The 18,858-nt window shown below is 34.1% G+C and overlaps 1 protein-coding gene across 1 annotated transcript in view; it reads right to left on the reverse strand.

Annotated features, from left to right (window-relative positions):
• Positions 1–49: 49 nt before the first annotated feature.
• zdhhc13 (zinc finger DHHC-type palmitoyltransferase 13) overlaps positions 50–18,858 on the reverse strand; it is a 20,147-nt gene continuing 1,338 nt past the window's right edge. The window contains exons 3-17 of the mRNA XM_067399766.1: positions 17,134–17,256; positions 15,905–15,982; positions 15,609–15,753; positions 15,448–15,512; positions 12,290–12,452; positions 11,502–11,627; positions 9,860–9,993; positions 8,205–8,307; positions 7,187–7,309; positions 5,043–5,105; positions 4,362–4,455; positions 4,181–4,264; positions 3,051–3,208; positions 2,336–2,433; positions 50–1,023 (exon numbers count right to left, since the gene is read on the reverse strand). Of these exons, the coding sequence (XP_067255867.1) occupies positions 879–1,023; positions 2,336–2,433; positions 3,051–3,208; positions 4,181–4,264; positions 4,362–4,455; positions 5,043–5,105; positions 7,187–7,309; positions 8,205–8,307; positions 9,860–9,993; positions 11,502–11,627; positions 12,290–12,452; positions 15,448–15,512; positions 15,609–15,753; positions 15,905–15,982; positions 17,134–17,256 (1,702 nt within the window). The 3' untranslated portion in view covers positions 50–878. The remainder of the gene's footprint in view (positions 1,024–2,335; positions 2,434–3,050; positions 3,209–4,180; positions 4,265–4,361; positions 4,456–5,042; positions 5,106–7,186; positions 7,310–8,204; positions 8,308–9,859; positions 9,994–11,501; positions 11,628–12,289; positions 12,453–15,447; positions 15,513–15,608; positions 15,754–15,904; positions 15,983–17,133; positions 17,257–18,858) is intronic.

Here is an 18,858-nt window from a genome sequence, read left to right on the forward strand (position 1 = left end):
TACCTTGACCTGGAGAAACACTCTGACCCGCAGATTACAAAAGAAGTCTGATTTATTCCAAAGCACAGAGCAGGATTCAAGAACAGCACATTTCCCTTATAATGACAAAGTAGAATTAATAATATTGAGAACTGCAGTAAAGATGAGATGATGCTAGCAGACATGGGCATGTACTACACAGTGGTTATTAAAGGCTAAAAAATAAGATCAACAGCCACTGAAAATATTACTGATAACTCAGAAAATGTACAAAGGGCAATGTGATAGTAATAGCTGCTGAAATATATTCAAGTATATGATTCATCTTGCATGTATAATGCTATAAATGCTGTGGTAGCTCAGTGGGAGACAAAGTCATTTCAAATGCATTTTGAAGCAGCAAGGGATGTACGTTTCTCAAAATTACAAGAAATCAGATTTTCAGATAATAATCCATATCAACTACAAGATTTGTAATTTGGTGCAATTTTTTGGTAATAATTTGTTTTGTAGAAATAAAATTACAAATCTCTTCAAAAAGAGCATAAGGATAGTGGTCATTTCCTGTAAAAGGACTTTGAGTAAAACCCAAAACGATGTGATCTTACCGTAGCTTACAAAATATTTCAGTTCAAAATATATCAGTATGCTTATAAACATTCTTATGTATAACTTAAGCTGTAAGGCAAAATCTAACCATCCTTACCATCAATGAACATCACATACATATTTGGCTCAAATATAAAAGGTGAATGTTCTTGCAAATAGAACAAAAGATTATCCAAATTAGCATTCAGTCTATTCTTCATTTTCATCATTAAAAAGGCATTAAAATCAAACCAATGGCTCCATTACTGGGGACGTCGCTCTCCCTGAGTGGGTGACTGACCCCCTGGTGGTCAAACAGCATCGGGACCGCTGAACATGGGATGGTCTCTGCTGAGACCCATCGGATACTGTTGAGTCCAGTCCAGCACCATTGGCTTACAGAGACCGCAGCACCGGCACTGGAAGAAGTTCACCAGGTTCCTCACCACTCCAAGACTATGAGAGAAGAAACCAGATTAAATAAGAACTGCCACATTTATGAGTGTTCGCTATGGTCGCACAAAAGTAACTGCTAGTTTATATCTCACAATTCTGAGAAAAAAAATGAATTGCAATATATAACCTCACAATTGCGAGTTATAAAGTGAGAAATGCAAGATATAAGCTTGTAACTGCAAAAAACTTGTGACTTTTTAATCTCACAATTCGGACTTGATAACTCGCAATTCTGAGTTTATATCTGAGAAAAAAAAAAGAAAAAAAATTGCGATGTCAGAATTGCGAGAAATAAAGCTAGAATTTTGAGAGATGTAAAAGTCAAGTAATTGCGAATTTTTCATCTCACATTTCGGATGTTCATAATGTGCAATTCTGAGAAAAAAAAAACAGAATTGAGTTATAAACTCAAAATAAAGTCAGAATTAAGAGATATAAACTTGTAACTTCAAGGAAACAAGTAATTGTGACTTTTTATCTCACAATTCGAAGTTGATAACTCACAATTCTGAGTTTATATCTAAGAAAGAAAAAAAAAAAAAACAGAATTGCTAGTTGTCAAGTCAGAATTGTGAGAAATAACGCCAGAATTGTGGGAAATAATCAGAATTCTGAGAAATAACGCCAGAATTGTGGGAAAAAGTCAGAATTGTTAGATTATCTCAAAATTCATATTTTCCCCCTCAGATTTGTGAAATATAAACTTGCGTGTTATAAAGTAAGAATTGTGATATAAACTTGGAATTGCTAGAAAACAAAAAGTAATTGTGACTTTTTATTTCACAACTCTGGTTTTATTTCTCAGAATTCCAAGTTCATATCTCAATTCTGAAAAGAAACAAAAAAAACAGAATTGAGAGTTGTAAAGTCAGTTTTGTGAGAAATAAAGCCAGAATTGTGAGAAAACAAGTCAAGTAATTGCAAATTTTTCTTTCACATTTGGGATTTTTATAACTTGCAATTCTGAGTTTATATCTCACAATTCTGAGGGAAAAAAGTCAGAATTATGAGTTGTAAACTCAAAATAAAGTCATAATTGCAAGATATAATCAAGTTTACATCTCACAATTGTGAAGGAAAAGTCATAATTGCGAGAAAAAAAGTCATAATTGTGCTAAGTTTATGTCACGCAATTCAGATATTTGTCTTAGAACTGTGAAATATAAACTCGCAATTGCGAGTAATAAAGTCTGAATTGTGAGATGTAAACAATTCTGAAGAAAAAAATAAAGTTGCAATTACCATTTTTATTCCATGGGGCGGAAGCAAGCTTTTATAGTTATCAGCCCTAAACTCGTTCAAACATGCTTACTTGAATGGGTTTTGTCTGAGAGAGAAGGCTTGAGGGAGTTTTCTCTGCCTGTGCGTCAGGTTAGCTCTCTCGGCCGTCGTCAGCCCAAGGAATGCAATCTGTGAAGAAACGAAGAAAACCATAAAGAGTGTGTGCATGTATTTGCGTGCGATCATAGAACAAAACAGTCCTCCACATTAACACTTTCCACTATTGACCACTATTAACTCCCGACAGGAAGCCTAATGCCTCTGCAGGGAGAACCTCTTTACACCATGTTAATCATGTGAGAACAGCTTGAGAAATTCAGTCTCCTGCTGACACACTACATATGAGAAAACCTTTTAAAAGATTTACACCATGATATTGTCATTTTTAATTCAATTGAATTATACTATTTTTAAAAATATATTATTATTATTAATCAATTAATTTAGTATTATGTATATACTACTACAGTATTTATTAATATTTTGAATTAGCTTTTAAATTAGTCTAAGTGTAATAAGTATAATATTAGTATAATATAAGTGAAAATATATGGGGGTCTGAATACTTTCCGTACCCACTGTATATGTATGTATATATATATATATATATATATATATATATATATATATATATATATATATATATATATATATATATATATATATATATATATATATATATATATATATATATATATATATTTATATTTATTTCACAGTTTGTAGCATATTATCAATTCATTCACCTGGTAGAGCTGCAACAAAAGCAGGATGGAGGCCCAGGAGGTGTGAATGAAAGTGAAGGAGAAGATGTAAAGCACCCAGGGAGAGCAGCCCATGAGAGCGGTCACCGCCCCCCACACGCCCTCCTCTGTGTAGTGCAGTGGACAGTGTTTGGACCAGTCTATACACAGAGAAACACACACATATTTTCTTATTATCATTCTTTTCTAGAGCATAATGTGAGAGTGGATATTGGCGAAATACAGACAAAAAGTAAATGCACTGCAAATCACCCTGAAAGGAAACTGATGCAAATGGGTTTAAATGAATATGAAGATACATGAAATATGTTTTTAGAGTATTTTTGTAGTTTATTTTATATATCTGCATAAACTTTGAGACTTAGTTGAAATGTGGTTGTAATAAATAATAAACTTACTGGGATGAGTAGGATATTTTTAAAGAAATTTATAAATGTATTTATTTCCAGCAAGGAAACATTAAATTGATCTAAAGTAACAGCAAAGACATTTATAATGTCATAAAAATTTGCTATTTCAAATTAATGCTGTCCTTATGAACTTTCTATTAATCCTAAAAAAAATAAAAATAAAAAAAAAATGTATCACTGTTTCCATAAAATATTAAGTAGTACAAGTGTTGATAATAATAACAACAAGATATTGCATATTTTCATGGCATCAACTATACATATATTACCATTCAAAAGTTTGGGGTCTGGTCAGTAAGATTTTTTTTTTTAAATTTCAAATAAATCCTGTAAAAAAAAAATAAAACAAAAAAACAATTTCAACATTGAAAATAATCAGAAATGTTTCTTGAGCATCAAATCAGCATATTAAAATGATTTCTGAAGGATCATGTGACACCGAAGACTGGAGTTGAAAGTTCAACTTTGATCAGAGAAAAAAAATTTACATTTTAAAATATATTCAAATACAAAACAGATATTTTCAATTGCAAAAACATTTCACAACATTACTGTTTTACTGACATTACTCTATTTCTGATCAAATGAATGTAGTTTTGCTCAGCAGAAGAGACTACTTTCAAAAACATCAATCTTTCAAAACTCTGACCACAAACTTTTAATGTTAGTGCACTATACATCAGAGTTCCAGTGGTGACTTACACATGATACTGCCGTAGAACATCCACATGCAGAGGAAGTTCAGAGCCACCAGGAAAAGCACAAAGAACGGGTGATTTCTGGCCCCTGTGGAACAAGTTAGCATGAGCAATACATAACGAGAGAAAGAAAATTAATGCGAAAGACGTACAGGTCATTAAACACATTAGTTTGTGCGTGTTACCTATGCAGCCATTGATCCAAATGGAGTGATGGTCCTGTTTAGCGACACAGGCATTACAGGAAAAGCAGTGATTGGCTCTCATTGGTTTCCTCATCTGCAAACCAAGGTTTTAAATGATCTGATATCAGACTTTGTAGAATGTTTACAATGTGTGTTCCTGTCAGGAGAATATTACACAATATTACTGTAAAATGTGTATGTTTTTTTTAAACCATGGCCTGGTGGTCAGTGCACACACTTGAACTGCTAATTCTACTTAGAGTTCTAATTCTTTTTTTTTTATGTAATGTGTCGTGTAGCCAAGTATGGGGTTCCATACTTGGAATTTGTGCTCTGCATTTCACCCATCCAAGTGCACACACAGTAGTGAACACACACACACACACGCACCCCCACACCCGGAGCAGCCATTTTTGCTGTGGCACCCGGAAAGTGATTGGGGGTTCCGTGCCTTGCTCAAGGTCACCTCAGCTGCTGTTCATTCACTCCCCTCTCCTATGGAGACTTGAACCCACAACCTTCGGGTTACAAGTCCAACTCTCTAAACATTAGGCCACAACTTTTTTTTTTTTAAGTAGTTAACACAAGTGTAAATTTATCTTGTTACATTTCCCAATCTAGTTTTCTTCTCATCATTTCCTGTCCTCTATACATTATAAATTAATAGACATAACAACTTACCATACATGAAGTACAAAATATCCTGGGATCCAGACAGCCCGCCTCTGCCAGAACCACAATATTCTACAGAGAGACATGATTTGTGAGTCAGAGTCACAGAACCTAAAGGAATCATTAGGTCAAGTCATACTAAACAGACTAAAGGCGGGCGTACACTGTGTGAGTTCGGACACTCGGGAGGTCGTAAGCCATTGCACGTTGCGAGTCAGTTAACCTGATAAACGTTTCAAAGCAGCTGGTATACAGCACGACTATACTGCATGGCGAGCCAGAGGCGATCACATGAGTTTCCGCGCTAAACACAGAGACTGGAGCTATCAGTATTGCTGCTATTGGGTTATTGGTCTTTGTATTTAAAGGAATTAAATAATTAAAAGGGATTTAAGGAAAAAATGAAAAAGAAATAAGAACGGTTAAAGTTTCAGTTCTACTGTAGTTAAACTATTTGCAAATATTTCTTTTAAATGTGCACACATTCACTCTTATTCGTATGTCTAATATGTAAAAAAAGGTGAAATATTTCTTGTCTCGTCACATTCAGTTATGAATGACATGAATCAGATAAAAAAAACCCGCATATTTTCAATTCAAAACAGTGACATTTTATAAAAACGTTGAGTAGTTTGCATCCCTGGATATAACTGTCGGCCGCTGAACATTTCTATCATAAAGTTGTCAAATATTAAATAATTGGCTACTTGCATCTTACGACACTCCCTTTGACTACTAAAACTAAAGTGTGGCGTTTGAATTCGCACACATCTTCAGTGAAGAGTGAGGCCTGTCTTCTTTGATTTGATTGGCCATCTCAATCATTTTGATATTGACGAGCGCTATTTAACCACTGATGGTACAGCCTACAGTCTAAAAATATAACATTTCAAACTTTTTGTCATCCGAACAACAAACAGAGCAGCATCAAAAGAATATCAAATATTGAGGGGGACAATTTTGCCATTTTTAAATAAGTGAGGGGACTTGTCAAATGTCTATGGTGGTTACGGCGATGTCTCACAAAATACGAGCTATGACCATATGAGCATCAATGATTTACATGCAATTTCTCCCAAGCAGAAAAAAATGTCTGTGAGCTTGTACAACAGCAAAAACTGCACTATGTACACCAGGCTTAAAGGATTAGTTCACTTTCAAATAAAAAGGTTCCTGATAATTAAGTCACCCCAATGTCATCCAAGATGTTCATGTCTTTCTCTCATCAGTCAAAAACAAATTAAGGTTTTTGATGAAAACATTCCAGGATTATTCTCCTTATAGTGGACTTCAATGGCCTCCAGACGGTTGAAGGTCAAAATGAGTTTCAGTGCAGCTTCAAAGGGCTTTAAACGATAGCAGATGAGGAATAAGGGTCTTATCTAGAGAAACGATCGGTCGTTTTAAAAAAAAAATACAACCATATATGCTTTATAAACACAAATGATCGCCTTGTACATGCTTCCGCTTTCCGCATTCCTCAAAAAGCTTACACTGTATGTCCTACGCCTTCCCTATTCTACTTACGGAACGAACGCGGCGCCAGTTTAGTTCAGTTTAGTTATTTTCCGTAAGTAGAATAGGGAAGGCGTAGGACATACGGCGTAAGCTTCTTGAATAATGTGGAAAGAGGAAGCATGTGGAAGACGATAATTCGTGTTTTTAAAGCATATACAGTTGTATTTTTTTCAAAAATGACCAATCATTTTGCTAGAGACCTACAGCTAAGACCCTTATTCCTCGTCTGGGATCATGTAGAACGCTTTGAAGCTGCACTGAAACTGTAATTTTGACCTTCAACCGTTTGGGCTCCACTGAAGTCCAATATATGGAGAAAAATCCTGAAATGTTTATCAAAAACCTTAATTTCTTTTCAACTGAAGAAAGAAGGACATGAACATCTTGGATGACATGGGGTGAGTAAATTATCAGGAACATTTTATTTGAAAGTGAACTAATCCTTTAATCCAAAAGGTCAGAATAAATCATATGATCAAATCTGATGAATCAAACTGCACTCAAACCAGCAACAATTGCACAGAAGCAGCACATAGACCAACCATCAGAATCTCACCACAAGTAACTGCCACATATATTGACCAATCAGACAGCGGCATCTCAGCAGCTAAGTCACACTCACAGCCAGTCCTTACCTTCTTTTTCTCCTCCTCGGTTGCCTTGACGATCCCAGGGTCTGTCCTGCAGGAGCGGAGGTAGTAATACAGTAAGGCTGTGATGTTGATGGTGAAGAGCATCTGGACTGTAGCGCTGGGGTCATGTGAACGGCACGCACGTTAAGGCCTTTACGAACACCCAGCAGATATCACTTGTATTTTCCTCAAACAATGAATTTGTATAACAAAATGTATATAAAAGTTTAATAAATTCCATAGAGCAGGGGTTTTCAATCTTTTAGATGCCACAGACGCCCTAATACGATTATTCTCATGATAGGGATCCCCATACTAAAATGTAAAAGGCATCTATATAATTTATTGTATAAAGATCTAATTGATACAGAGAAAAATTAATATTATAAATGGGTCTAAAATATTGTTTGGAAAATAAAAAAATTCTATTAAGTTATATTATTACATTTTTCTACTTATTAGTCCTACTGAAGTACTGTATTTATTTATTTACTTATGTTAATCTAATATTTATTATTTTTTATATTAAATCTAATTTATATTTGCTTGTAATAATCTAATATTTGTTTATATATTTATTTTATGACATTTTTAAAAACTTTTTCCCAAACATTTCCACTGAACCCTTAGCACTCCATTATGGCCCAGCGAGGGTCTCCAGACCCCAGGTTAAAATCTGTTTGAAAAGTGTTAATGAATCTCAATATATAATTTTATTTTAGCACTAGATAGAGTTTTAATGGCAATAATTAGTGACAATTCAGTTCATACAGCATCAACTCCCCATGACGCACTAAACACGCCCCGGCACCTCATCCTTAATTAGCGTGTCATTAGGATTAATCTGGATGCCTGAAAGATAAAAATCTTGTGTAAAACAAATGCATTTATTCTGAAAGGCTTTTGAATATAGCGGAACGTGATGTGGATATGTAAAACACATCATGGCTGGTATAAACGTGTATTTTAAAGTTTATGATTAGTTTCATATGTGTGTGATGTATGTGTATTATACAAGGATATCAGGCAGAAACCACAAGCCCCAGGTGACCACCATCCAGAAGATAGAAGCCATGAGACCAGTCGAGGGAATCAAAGACCGTATTGACACAGTCGCCAACTGCCTACACACACAAACAAGACAGCACTGTTAGGACACTTTCAAGAGCAGGAACAACAGTTCTACTTTTACATTTTCCTGATCTTGTTGTTCTGACCTCTTACTGTCTGTAACATTTAAATGGCTCTTTCAGACTAAACAGAGCTGCTTCACTGAGCTTACAGCGCCCTCGTGAGGAACTCAATATTATTGCACACTCATAGTTGACCAGTTCACATATTTGCATTTGCTAAAAATTGAAACCCTATTAAATTTTATGGAGAAATTCTTTACAATATAATGCTCCTACTAAACAACCTCAAATATAATTGATCTTGAATTTGTTTTTTGCTTATTAAATTCTCCTTTAATTTCTTTTTCTTTTTTTTTTTTACACCTGCTTTGCTATCGAGACAAATTGAGGCAATAATTACAGAATTTAGCGATTCTGTAAAGACAATTCACATCGTTTATCTTTTTTTGCCAAAACATGCTTTTGGTTTTAAACTGAAATGTCCTTCATACAAACACTTAAAGAATTAGTCCATTTTTAAATTAAAATTTCCTGATAATTTACTCACCCCCATGTCATCCAAGATGTTCATGTCTTTCTTTCTTCAGTCGAAAACAAATTAAGGTTTTTGATGAAAACATTCCAGGATTATTCTCCTTATAGTGGACTTCAATGGCCTCCAGATGGTTGAATGTCAAAATTACAGTTTCAGTGCAGCTTCAAAGGGCTTTAAACGATACCAGACGAGGAATAAGGGTCTTATCTAGTGAAACGATCGGTCATTTAAAAAAAAAAATACAACTGTATATGCTTTATAAAACACAAGTTATCGCCTTGCACGTGCTTCCACTTTCCGCATTCTTCAAAAAGCTTATGCTGTATGGAAAAAAATGAAACTGCCGCCGCGTTCATTCCATAAGTAGAATAGGGAAGGCGTAGGACATACGGCGTAAGCGTTTTGAAGAATGCGGAAAGCGGAAGCATGTGCAAGGCGATAACTTGTGTTTATAAAGCATATATGGTTGTATTTTTTTTTTAAAACGACCGATTGTTTCTCTAGATAAGACCCTTATTCCTCGTCTGGTATGCACTGAAACTGTCATTTTGACCTTCAACCTTTTGGAGGCCATTGAAGTCCACTATAAGGAGAATAATTCTGGAATGTTTTCATCAAAAACCTTAATTTCTTTTCAACTGAAGAAAGAAGGACATGAACACCTTGGATGACATGGGGATGAGTAAATTATCAGGAAAATTTTATTTGAAAGTGGACTAATCCTTTAAACATCATACTGCCATGATTTGTAAAAAAAAAAAAAAAAAAAAAAAATGGATTTCAATGCCAAACGATTCATAACATTTTTTTTTCTGATAATGTCAAGAATTCAGAATCATGTCTTTGTGCAATATGGTGTGCATAGTTTTAGTGAACAAAATGTTTAAATATGTTATTAACAGTACAAATCCAATGCAATACACATTTGTTTTGAAAATGATGAGCAAAGAGTTATATTGTCAAGAAGAATCAATAAAAGCAGTGTGTTTGCTGATGGTCAAAGAGCACCTTGAAGTGAGGTTGATCACAGCCATGATGCAGGCCAGCAGCACACCCTTCAGTAACCAGGACTCAGTCTTCATGTCTAATATGGCACCGATGGCTCCGACCACAACAACACTGAACGCAGACTGTAGAAACACCTGAAACAGACAAGAACACACAGTTCCATACACACTGCCACACACTCACACACTGTATAATGAAGTCTTTACAACAGCAATGAAAAATCAGGGTTACAGCAGAGGAATGTGGGTCAGAGAATAAGTGGAATGTTATTTTCTTGTTTAATAAAAGCCTAAAATGGAGAATTCTCCAGGGCCAAACACACATTATGTGGGAAATTGGTTGCTTTTGTTTCTGAAAGCTTAATTCAAGGTTAAATACAGCCCTGGGATTTCGCCTCATGTCTTCTTTAATAAGGTTAGTGAGAGTGGTGTGTGCATGTGCGTGTGAGAGAGAGAGAGAGAGTGTATGTGTGTGAGAGAGAGAGAGAGAGAGAGGGAGAGTTTGTCTGAAATGGTTGTAACAAATACAACCATTAAAACCACATGCAATGAAACACTATTTTTTATTAAACTTTATTTTACATTTTCTTAAGGAAATGTGATTTACTATTATAAATGTGAATTATTATTATGATAGTTTATTCATTTATTTATACATCTATTCATATTTTTCTGTTTTTTGACACAGTAATATCTAAATAAACAATACACTTAAAATAATAAAAACAGTAATTTTTTAATAATAATAATAATAATAATGATGATGAGTAAACAAGTGTTATGGTAATTATTACCAATGCCTTATTTTACTAAAAAATTCATATTATTAATAATTAATAATACTTATATATATATATATATATATATATATATATATATATATATATATATATATATTATTTTTATTGGAGACCATATCCATATAACATATCATCCACATCATGTCCAGAAACAATATTATCATTATTATTATTATTATTATTAAGTAAATAAGTTATAGATTTTAATTTTATGAATTATTTTATGATAGTTAATACTAAGTACTAATTGTACGAATGAATTGCATGAATGTATGTATCTATATATGAATTTTAAAATGACATTATTATTATTATGAGATCATATCTATATAACAACATCCACATCATATCTAATAATAATAATAATAAATAATAATAATAGTGTATATAAATTATAGATTTTAATTTTATGAATTTTACTGTAATGATTACTTATTACTAATTTTATTATGAATTTTAAAATGAAAAATAATATTTAATATAATTAATTAAATTTATTATATTAAATTAATATAATATAATTAATAAAGTTAATTGTTATTATTAATATAATTTAATTAAATTAATATAATTAAGATCATATCCATATAACAATTCACATCATATCCAATAACGATAATGATAATAATAATAATAATAAATATACATATAAAAATATAGATAATTTTACCTAAATAATCTGAAGAAAACTCCAGATTTCAGTGCATTAAATCTACATCACAAGATTTTTTAATCAGTTTTAATTGTGTAAACTTACTTGTTTTTGAAATAAGACCAATATAAAGAGGTTTAAACTTTATTTTATAATCTGAACATGGCATGAGTGTGTGCGCATGAGTGTACCTTGTATCTATTGAGCAGTTTGAGACATGTGGAGTTGGCTTTGATTCGTTCGGTCTTCACCACCCCGAGCGTGTGAATGAGCAGAGGGCTGTGCACCTGGTGCGCCAGGTCAATAGGAGTGTGACCCTGAAAATAACACAACAACATCAGCAAAAAAACAGGACACAAGCTAATGCTCAACTTACAAACTGCTATAGAACCAGTTTTACAGCTATTGTTCTGCTAGTTTAAACAGCATCATTACAGCTTTGGATTTAGAGAATGGACATGTAATAACTACAATAAGACATTTAGAATGTATGTGAATTGAATGCGAGTACTTTCACAGTGATTTTATAGAGGACCCATTATGTTTTTTTTTTTTTTCATTTTCTGTTGTGTGTAATGTTGCTGTTTGAGCATGAAAAAGATCTACAAAGTCACTTCAGCGGGAGTTCTTCTCTATACCAGTGCTGTTTCTGAACTCCCTAAAAATGCCTCAATTGTAGTCTTGAGTTTTCTCCGAACACGTCACAGTATTCCTCATTTAAATAATTCCTGCCCAAGGCATACGTAAACAAAAAAAAATGGACAAGGCCTGATTGAGTCGTGTTAGTAGTGTGTTGAACAGATAACAAGACATACTTAAAACATAAAATTAAAGTTGACCCCATTTACTTCATTAATAAATGTCTCTGGTCTTATTATGCACAGTTCACCAAAAAAGTTTGTTTTCATAAATCATCAAAATGTAATAACATTCTCCTTCCTTGAAATGTAACAAGCCTGAAGGGCGCGTGTCTGCTTACATTGGTATTCTCCAGGTCGACGCTGGCTCCAGCCTCCAGCAGGATGTGGGCCGAATCGACGTTGCCGGCCAGTACAGCACAGTGTAGAGGCGAGTTTCTGTTCACTTTATCGACCGCGTTCACTGAAGCGTTGCACTTTATCAGGAAGTTTGTGGGCTCAGGTCTGTTTCAGTGAACCACAACAACAAGGTGTGAGAAGAGAGAAATAGCAAGACAGGAAAGAGTTGAACCACAGCCTACAATATGATTGGCATTGTCAGCCAGACCACATCTAATATACTTTAAGATATCTGAGCTAGACGTAATTAACACTCGCTAAGTGCCAAATGTGATTAAAAGATGAAAAGATGGTTATAAAACATAAAAATACAGGGAAAATGGTAATACTGTGAAATTTTATGACAAACATTACTGACATTATTAAAATGTTTTACATTTTAATATATTTATATTTTAAAATGTAATTTATTCCTGTGATGACAACTCCAGCAGGGCTGATAGTGAAAAAAATTCCTGAGCCTGAACTTTTTTTCCTTGCCCCCCGAGAGGGTACTATGTATGCGACGCACTTTTAACACAACTTGTTGGCCCCTGGGCCCAAATATATAAACAGCCTAAGTATGTATAACCCTGATCATCATTATTGACAAGTGGCTCTTTTTTTAGATATTTTCATATTTGCATTATGCCCTCAGTATTATTCAAGAAAACACAGCATTTTCTTCTCAATATGTTCAGTGCCTACATTGACCTTATTGGCCCATCTTAGTACAATCACTGTAAGTAAATGCTGCAGATGCTACAGTCATACCAAGACAGGTCAGTAAGTGGCAATAATAGGGCTTTCCGTCGCTACCCACATCCTCAATCCAAGCCCAGCGCCATTTATTCTTTATGCTTTTATCAATGTCTTTAATGTCTTCCCCTGGCTTCATAAACATAGCCATGACTTACGTTTTGAGTTGAGAAATATGAGACACAATTGTAAACACCTTCGCGCATGGAGCATTGCCTTAACCTGTATCAATCTATTTGACAAAGACACGAGGCCCGCCCCTTAACTACTTCTGATTGGCTCATGAGTCGTTGAGCGTTAAAGCTGCTCTCTGACCTGCGCATCTCAGATCTAAATGACAGATCAATACGACGACATAAAAAAAAAAAATTAATAAAAAAAATCTAAGTTTCCGAGATTAAAGTCGAAACTCCGAGATTAAAGTCGGAATATTCAGAGAATAAAGTCGAAATATCTAACCTCTGCAAAAAATAATAATAATATTAATAATAAAAATAAAGTCGGAGAATAAAGTCGAAATGTTCAGAGAATAAAATACTTTATTCCGTGCGGAAACAAGGCTATGGTTGTGACAATGACGCGCTTGATTTATTAGCCTATGTAGCCTACTGCTGTTCTGTTTGCATAGACAGAACATAGCAAAACGTTTAGATATCGTTTCAGCTATTAAAACAGTTCCGTTTTGTATGTATGACACATTGATTTCGTTTCTGTTTTATTAAGTTCAGTTCCGCAGTAAAGAGACTTCTGCAGATTTCGTTTGTCTGTAAATACACGGTGCGCTGTCATTCATGATGGAAATAAAACTAAATGTTATTCTCCATGATTTCAATGAATAATCCACCTGGTCAACATAATGTTTTATTCATTGATACTTTTAATTGAATAATGCCTATCACTTGAAACAGTTTTTCTGATTTGTATTTATTAAAACGATGTATTTTAAATTTATATTAGTCTACATCAACTTGTATTCCTTGTACATAACAATGAATGTGTCGGAGGATAAGGGGATATTTGAATTATTTATGAATAAACTAGTGTATTCTAAATCAGTGACGCAAGATCCTTAATAGAAATCTCCACTTTGACGCGAGAAATGCATCTTTACAGATATAATGAAAGAGTTTTTGGTTTGATTTGTTTTATTTCGTTAAGCAATAATTTAAATCTCTCCATCTATGTATTTGATGTCGGTAAGGCATGTATTGTTTTGAGGATAATTCGTTTCCACTGGATAAAAAAAGTGCAAGTGACGGCTCTGGCGCCTCTGTATTGCATTGTGCAAGCTTCCACTCTCCGCACAAACCAATGGATATGCGCCTATACCTTATTTATATCTGACGAATAAAAAATCTTCCCATTACAACTTAATTAATAAAAACAGAAACGAAATCACTGCCATACATACAAAACGGAACTATTTTAATAGCTGAAACGATGTCTAACAGAACAGCACATATTCTCTTCCGTGCTTTTAAAAACAGACATCAAATAAACATTAGACAATCTTTTTTATTATTATTATTATTTTTATTATTTTTTTAACATGGCACTAAAACGCCGCAGTAGACCAATATAACCAGATCATTTTTTTTTTTTTTTTTTCCCGCAGCCACAGTAGCCTACGCCGGAAATCCGGCGTGGTGCCGGAACGCTATCACCCCTGCTCCAGTCTTTAGTGTCACATGACCCTTCAGAAATCATTCTAATATGCTGATTTCCTGCTCAAGGAACATTTTTTATTATTATCAATGTTGAAAACAGTTGTGCCGCTTAATATTTTTGTGGAGACGGTAACACATCTTTTTAAAATCCTTTGATAAATAGAAAGTTCAAATGAACAGCATGTATTTAAAATACTGGAATAAACATTTTCTGTTAAAGACTTTACTGTCACTTTTGATCAAATTGTGATATGACATGATATATGCAAAAATAACTGACTTTTATGATTGACTCTGTTACTGTACTAAAGCCAAAGCAAATGTTATACTACTATCTGAAAAATATTGACTTTGTATTAATTTTGTATCTTTTATCTACCCATTATTAAACTAATTTTAGATGGATAAACCTGAACAAAAAAATTAACTTGAAACAGAAATCTTTTAAACATTATAAAATGTCTTTTTCACTTTTGATCAATTTACAATTTAATGCAACCATGCTGAATAAAAGATTTAATTTCCTAAATAAATAAATAAATAAATAAATAAATAAATGTATATACAGTTTAATGGTTGGTTAAATAAATAGTGTAAGGCAGATGTAGTAAATAATGATTGGCAGATGTAGTAAAAAATAAAAATATAAAAAAATAATAAATTCAGACCCTGATTGAGTCAACTGTACTTCTTACCCAATGATTTTTTGTGCCGCCAACATCAGTGGGGTCTGTCCATTTATGTCCGGTAAATCCACTTCCTATAAAAACACAGGAACAAGAATTGTATTCAGCTGCATTACTGAGTATTCAAACGCTCAACCAGTATTTGAAATGTCACTGTGTGTGTGTCACACCTGTCCTTTGGCCATTAGGTAGGCAGCAATGGGCATATGCTGGAAGAGCACAGCCAGATGGAGACCGCGATACCCTTCACCATCTGCTAATGATGGATCAGCTCCATAACGCATCAGCTGAATGACCATAGACAAATGACCCTGTCTGTTCAGAGGTGACAAATAACAATGCATAAAATCAGATACCAGTTCTTCTCAAGATCACAGAAATGTCGTTCATTACATTAAATATGACATGTTCCAATATGTTATATCATTGCAAAATTATCACTATTTCAACTGAGAATGTATCTTACCGTATGGCCCAGTGGAGTGGCGTAGAATTCAGATCACCGCCTAGTTGGTCTATGATGGCACCTTTAGATATGTAGTACCTATGAAATACAGCAAAACATATAAATAAGAAGCGTTATAACGTTTAAAAGCGATGCATAACCTTGAACTAGAGCTGCACAATTAATCATTAAATGATCGCAATATCTTATTTCTAAAGTGACAATGATTCGGCTATGTCTATTAAACCTTTGACAAGAACGATCACAGCGGAACATTCAAATCTGCGTTGGCACTGCCGCTAACCCAGAGAGAGCAGTTGTCATGTACAGGTATAAAACAGGTTCATAAATAGTCTTTTCAACCACACAATATCATTATTTCTGTGTTACAAACATTCAAATTATCACAGAAATACTAGGATAAATGTTTATATTTCAGATATAAGCACTAATGTCTACAGAATCGATCAAAACTGAGTAAATCTCCTTTTGAAAGTAACTTTATGCTTCAAATAAAAAACTAAATCGTTACATCAGTAGGTGGCGACAAGTGACTGTAAAAAAAAAAAGATTTATCATTAAATCATTCATTTAAGAGATTCATTCAAAAAGCGCGTATTCATTCAGTAAGGAAACAAGTCATTGAATCATTCACTCAAAGCGATTTAAAAAAAAAGCAATTAAATTTTGTTAGAACCTCTAGTAAATCACATTATTTTATTTAGATGTCTATTCAGAATTGTGGGAGAATCGCGATCTCTAGTTAAAAAAAAAAAATAAAAATTGCGATCAATTTATGCAGAATCGTGCAGCTCCACCTTGGACCTAGGGCTGGGCGATATATCGCATGCGACTGTCACGCACATTTCGTCAGTAAAGCCGGTTTCCTGATTACCGCTAAATCGCCATCACCTGCTTTCAAATGGAGCGGTATTTAATAGACAGAGCCGTAGTTCACTGACAAGCTACGCAATATCGTGTTCATCATCGAAGGCGACTCATCTGAGATAATGATCACGATATTGCGTAGCTTGTCAGTGATCTACGGTTCTGTCTATTAAATGCGGCTCCATTTGAAAGCAGGTGATGGCAATTTAGCGGTAATCAGGGAACCGGCTTTACTGACGAAATGCATGTGACAATCGCATGCGATATATCCCCCAGCCCTACTTGGACCTTAACCTAAATCAACTTTTAACTCCATGAAAAAGCTATGAAACAACAGAAACATATAAATGGACAAATCTTACTTGACAATATCTGCTCGATTATTGATGGCGGCCCAATGGAGCAGTGTAACATTCTCTTTATCAGGCTGCCTGACGTCATAACCAGCCTCTATAAGTTCTTTACACCTCTCAAGAGCACCAAACCTACAATTTAAAAGAAATAATGGAAAAATGTTTATTTTTGCATCATGTACACCCACACACACATCAGGTTCTCTGCCTGAACAAGTGGTAAAAATGATATGCATCCTCTAATGGAAATGAACTATTTGAGCAGTGTGAAGCATGCAGGTGAGACAACAGATATGGACGGCACTTGAGTAAACAGAAACCCAGATATTACAAAAGCTCAATCATATCCTGTATTTGTACTCTATAATATCACTCTCAAGTTTTGTCTGCATCTCTACAAAGGGAAGATTATTGATCTGTTTTACAGAATCTTTCTACTCACTACTGAACAGCTAGATGTCAGAGTAAGATCAAAAACATGTACAATGTGTTTACTGGATGCTTGAAATGCCACTGAAATGTTTAAGTGGGAATCTCACAAAGACTGTCAAAACCACACTTTTAAGACCGTTAAGATTTTTGTATCATTGTCAATAAAGCACTTGTCAAATAAGCACAATTTACCTCCAATAATTATTAGTGTAATAAAAAAAAAACAATACTGCAAAACTGTGAATGATTTTTTTTTTTTTTAAATGAGAATCACTATTGAGAATAATGCTGATGAAATACTCAAAAGTACACTGTCTGAATGCATCATGATAATGACTGGTGGTGATGGTGGGGGGGGAGGATTGGTGTTTAATTGTCAGGCAAATCACAAAATTGGCAAAATTAGGATCATATAAGAGGTCTTAAAAGTTGATTATTTTTAATTATGGAATATACTTTTTTTTTTAAAAAATTAAAGTTAATTATGTCCGGAAAATTGTGAAATTCACGCTTAAAGGGACAGTTCACTCAAAAATGAAAATTATCCCATAATTTACTCACCCTCAAGCCATCCTAGATGAATATGACTTTATAATATACTTTAGACTTTATAATATACTTTATAATATGACTAGTAACCGATATTTTGAAGCCCAAAAAACCGCATCCATCCATCATAAAAGTAATCCGTATGGCTCCAGGGCTTAATAAAGACCTTCTGAAGCGAAGCGGTGCTTTTTTGAAAGAAAAAAACATCCATATTAATAACTTTATAAACTAGAATCAGTGGCTTCTATATACGCAAGTCAATTCCGCCGGAAGAGTGAACTTTGATCTGACGCATGACGTATTGACGAACACGGAAGTGCAGAGGATAGAGCAAAACAAAAAAACAGGTCAAGAAGTCTAAAATGAGAATTTTTAAAGAGAAATGTTGGATGAGCTTGAGTTTGTTTCCCAGCCCTATTTGTTTGAACCGCGAGAGGCATGTATTCTCACCAAAGCTTACGCAACTCCTACATCCTACGTCATTCGCCAGAACTTGACTGAACGCGCGGATCGATGTTACCAGAAGCTATTGATTATCGTCTATATTAAAGTTTATGAATAAAATATTATAATTAAAGTTATAAATATGGATTTTTTTTTAACAAAAATGCATCGCTTTGCTTTATTAACCCCCTGGAGCCTTATGGATTACTTTTATGATGGATAAATGTGCTTTTTTGGGCTTCAAAATCTCTAGTTACTTTTCACTACCATTATAAAGCTTGGATAAACCCGAACTCCGATTGTATTTGA

This window comes from Chanodichthys erythropterus, chromosome 11, assembly GCF_024489055.1.
Source record: "Chanodichthys erythropterus isolate Z2021 chromosome 11, ASM2448905v1, whole genome shotgun sequence".
NCBI classification, from domain to species: domain Eukaryota; kingdom Metazoa; phylum Chordata; class Actinopteri; order Cypriniformes; family Xenocyprididae; genus Chanodichthys; species Chanodichthys erythropterus.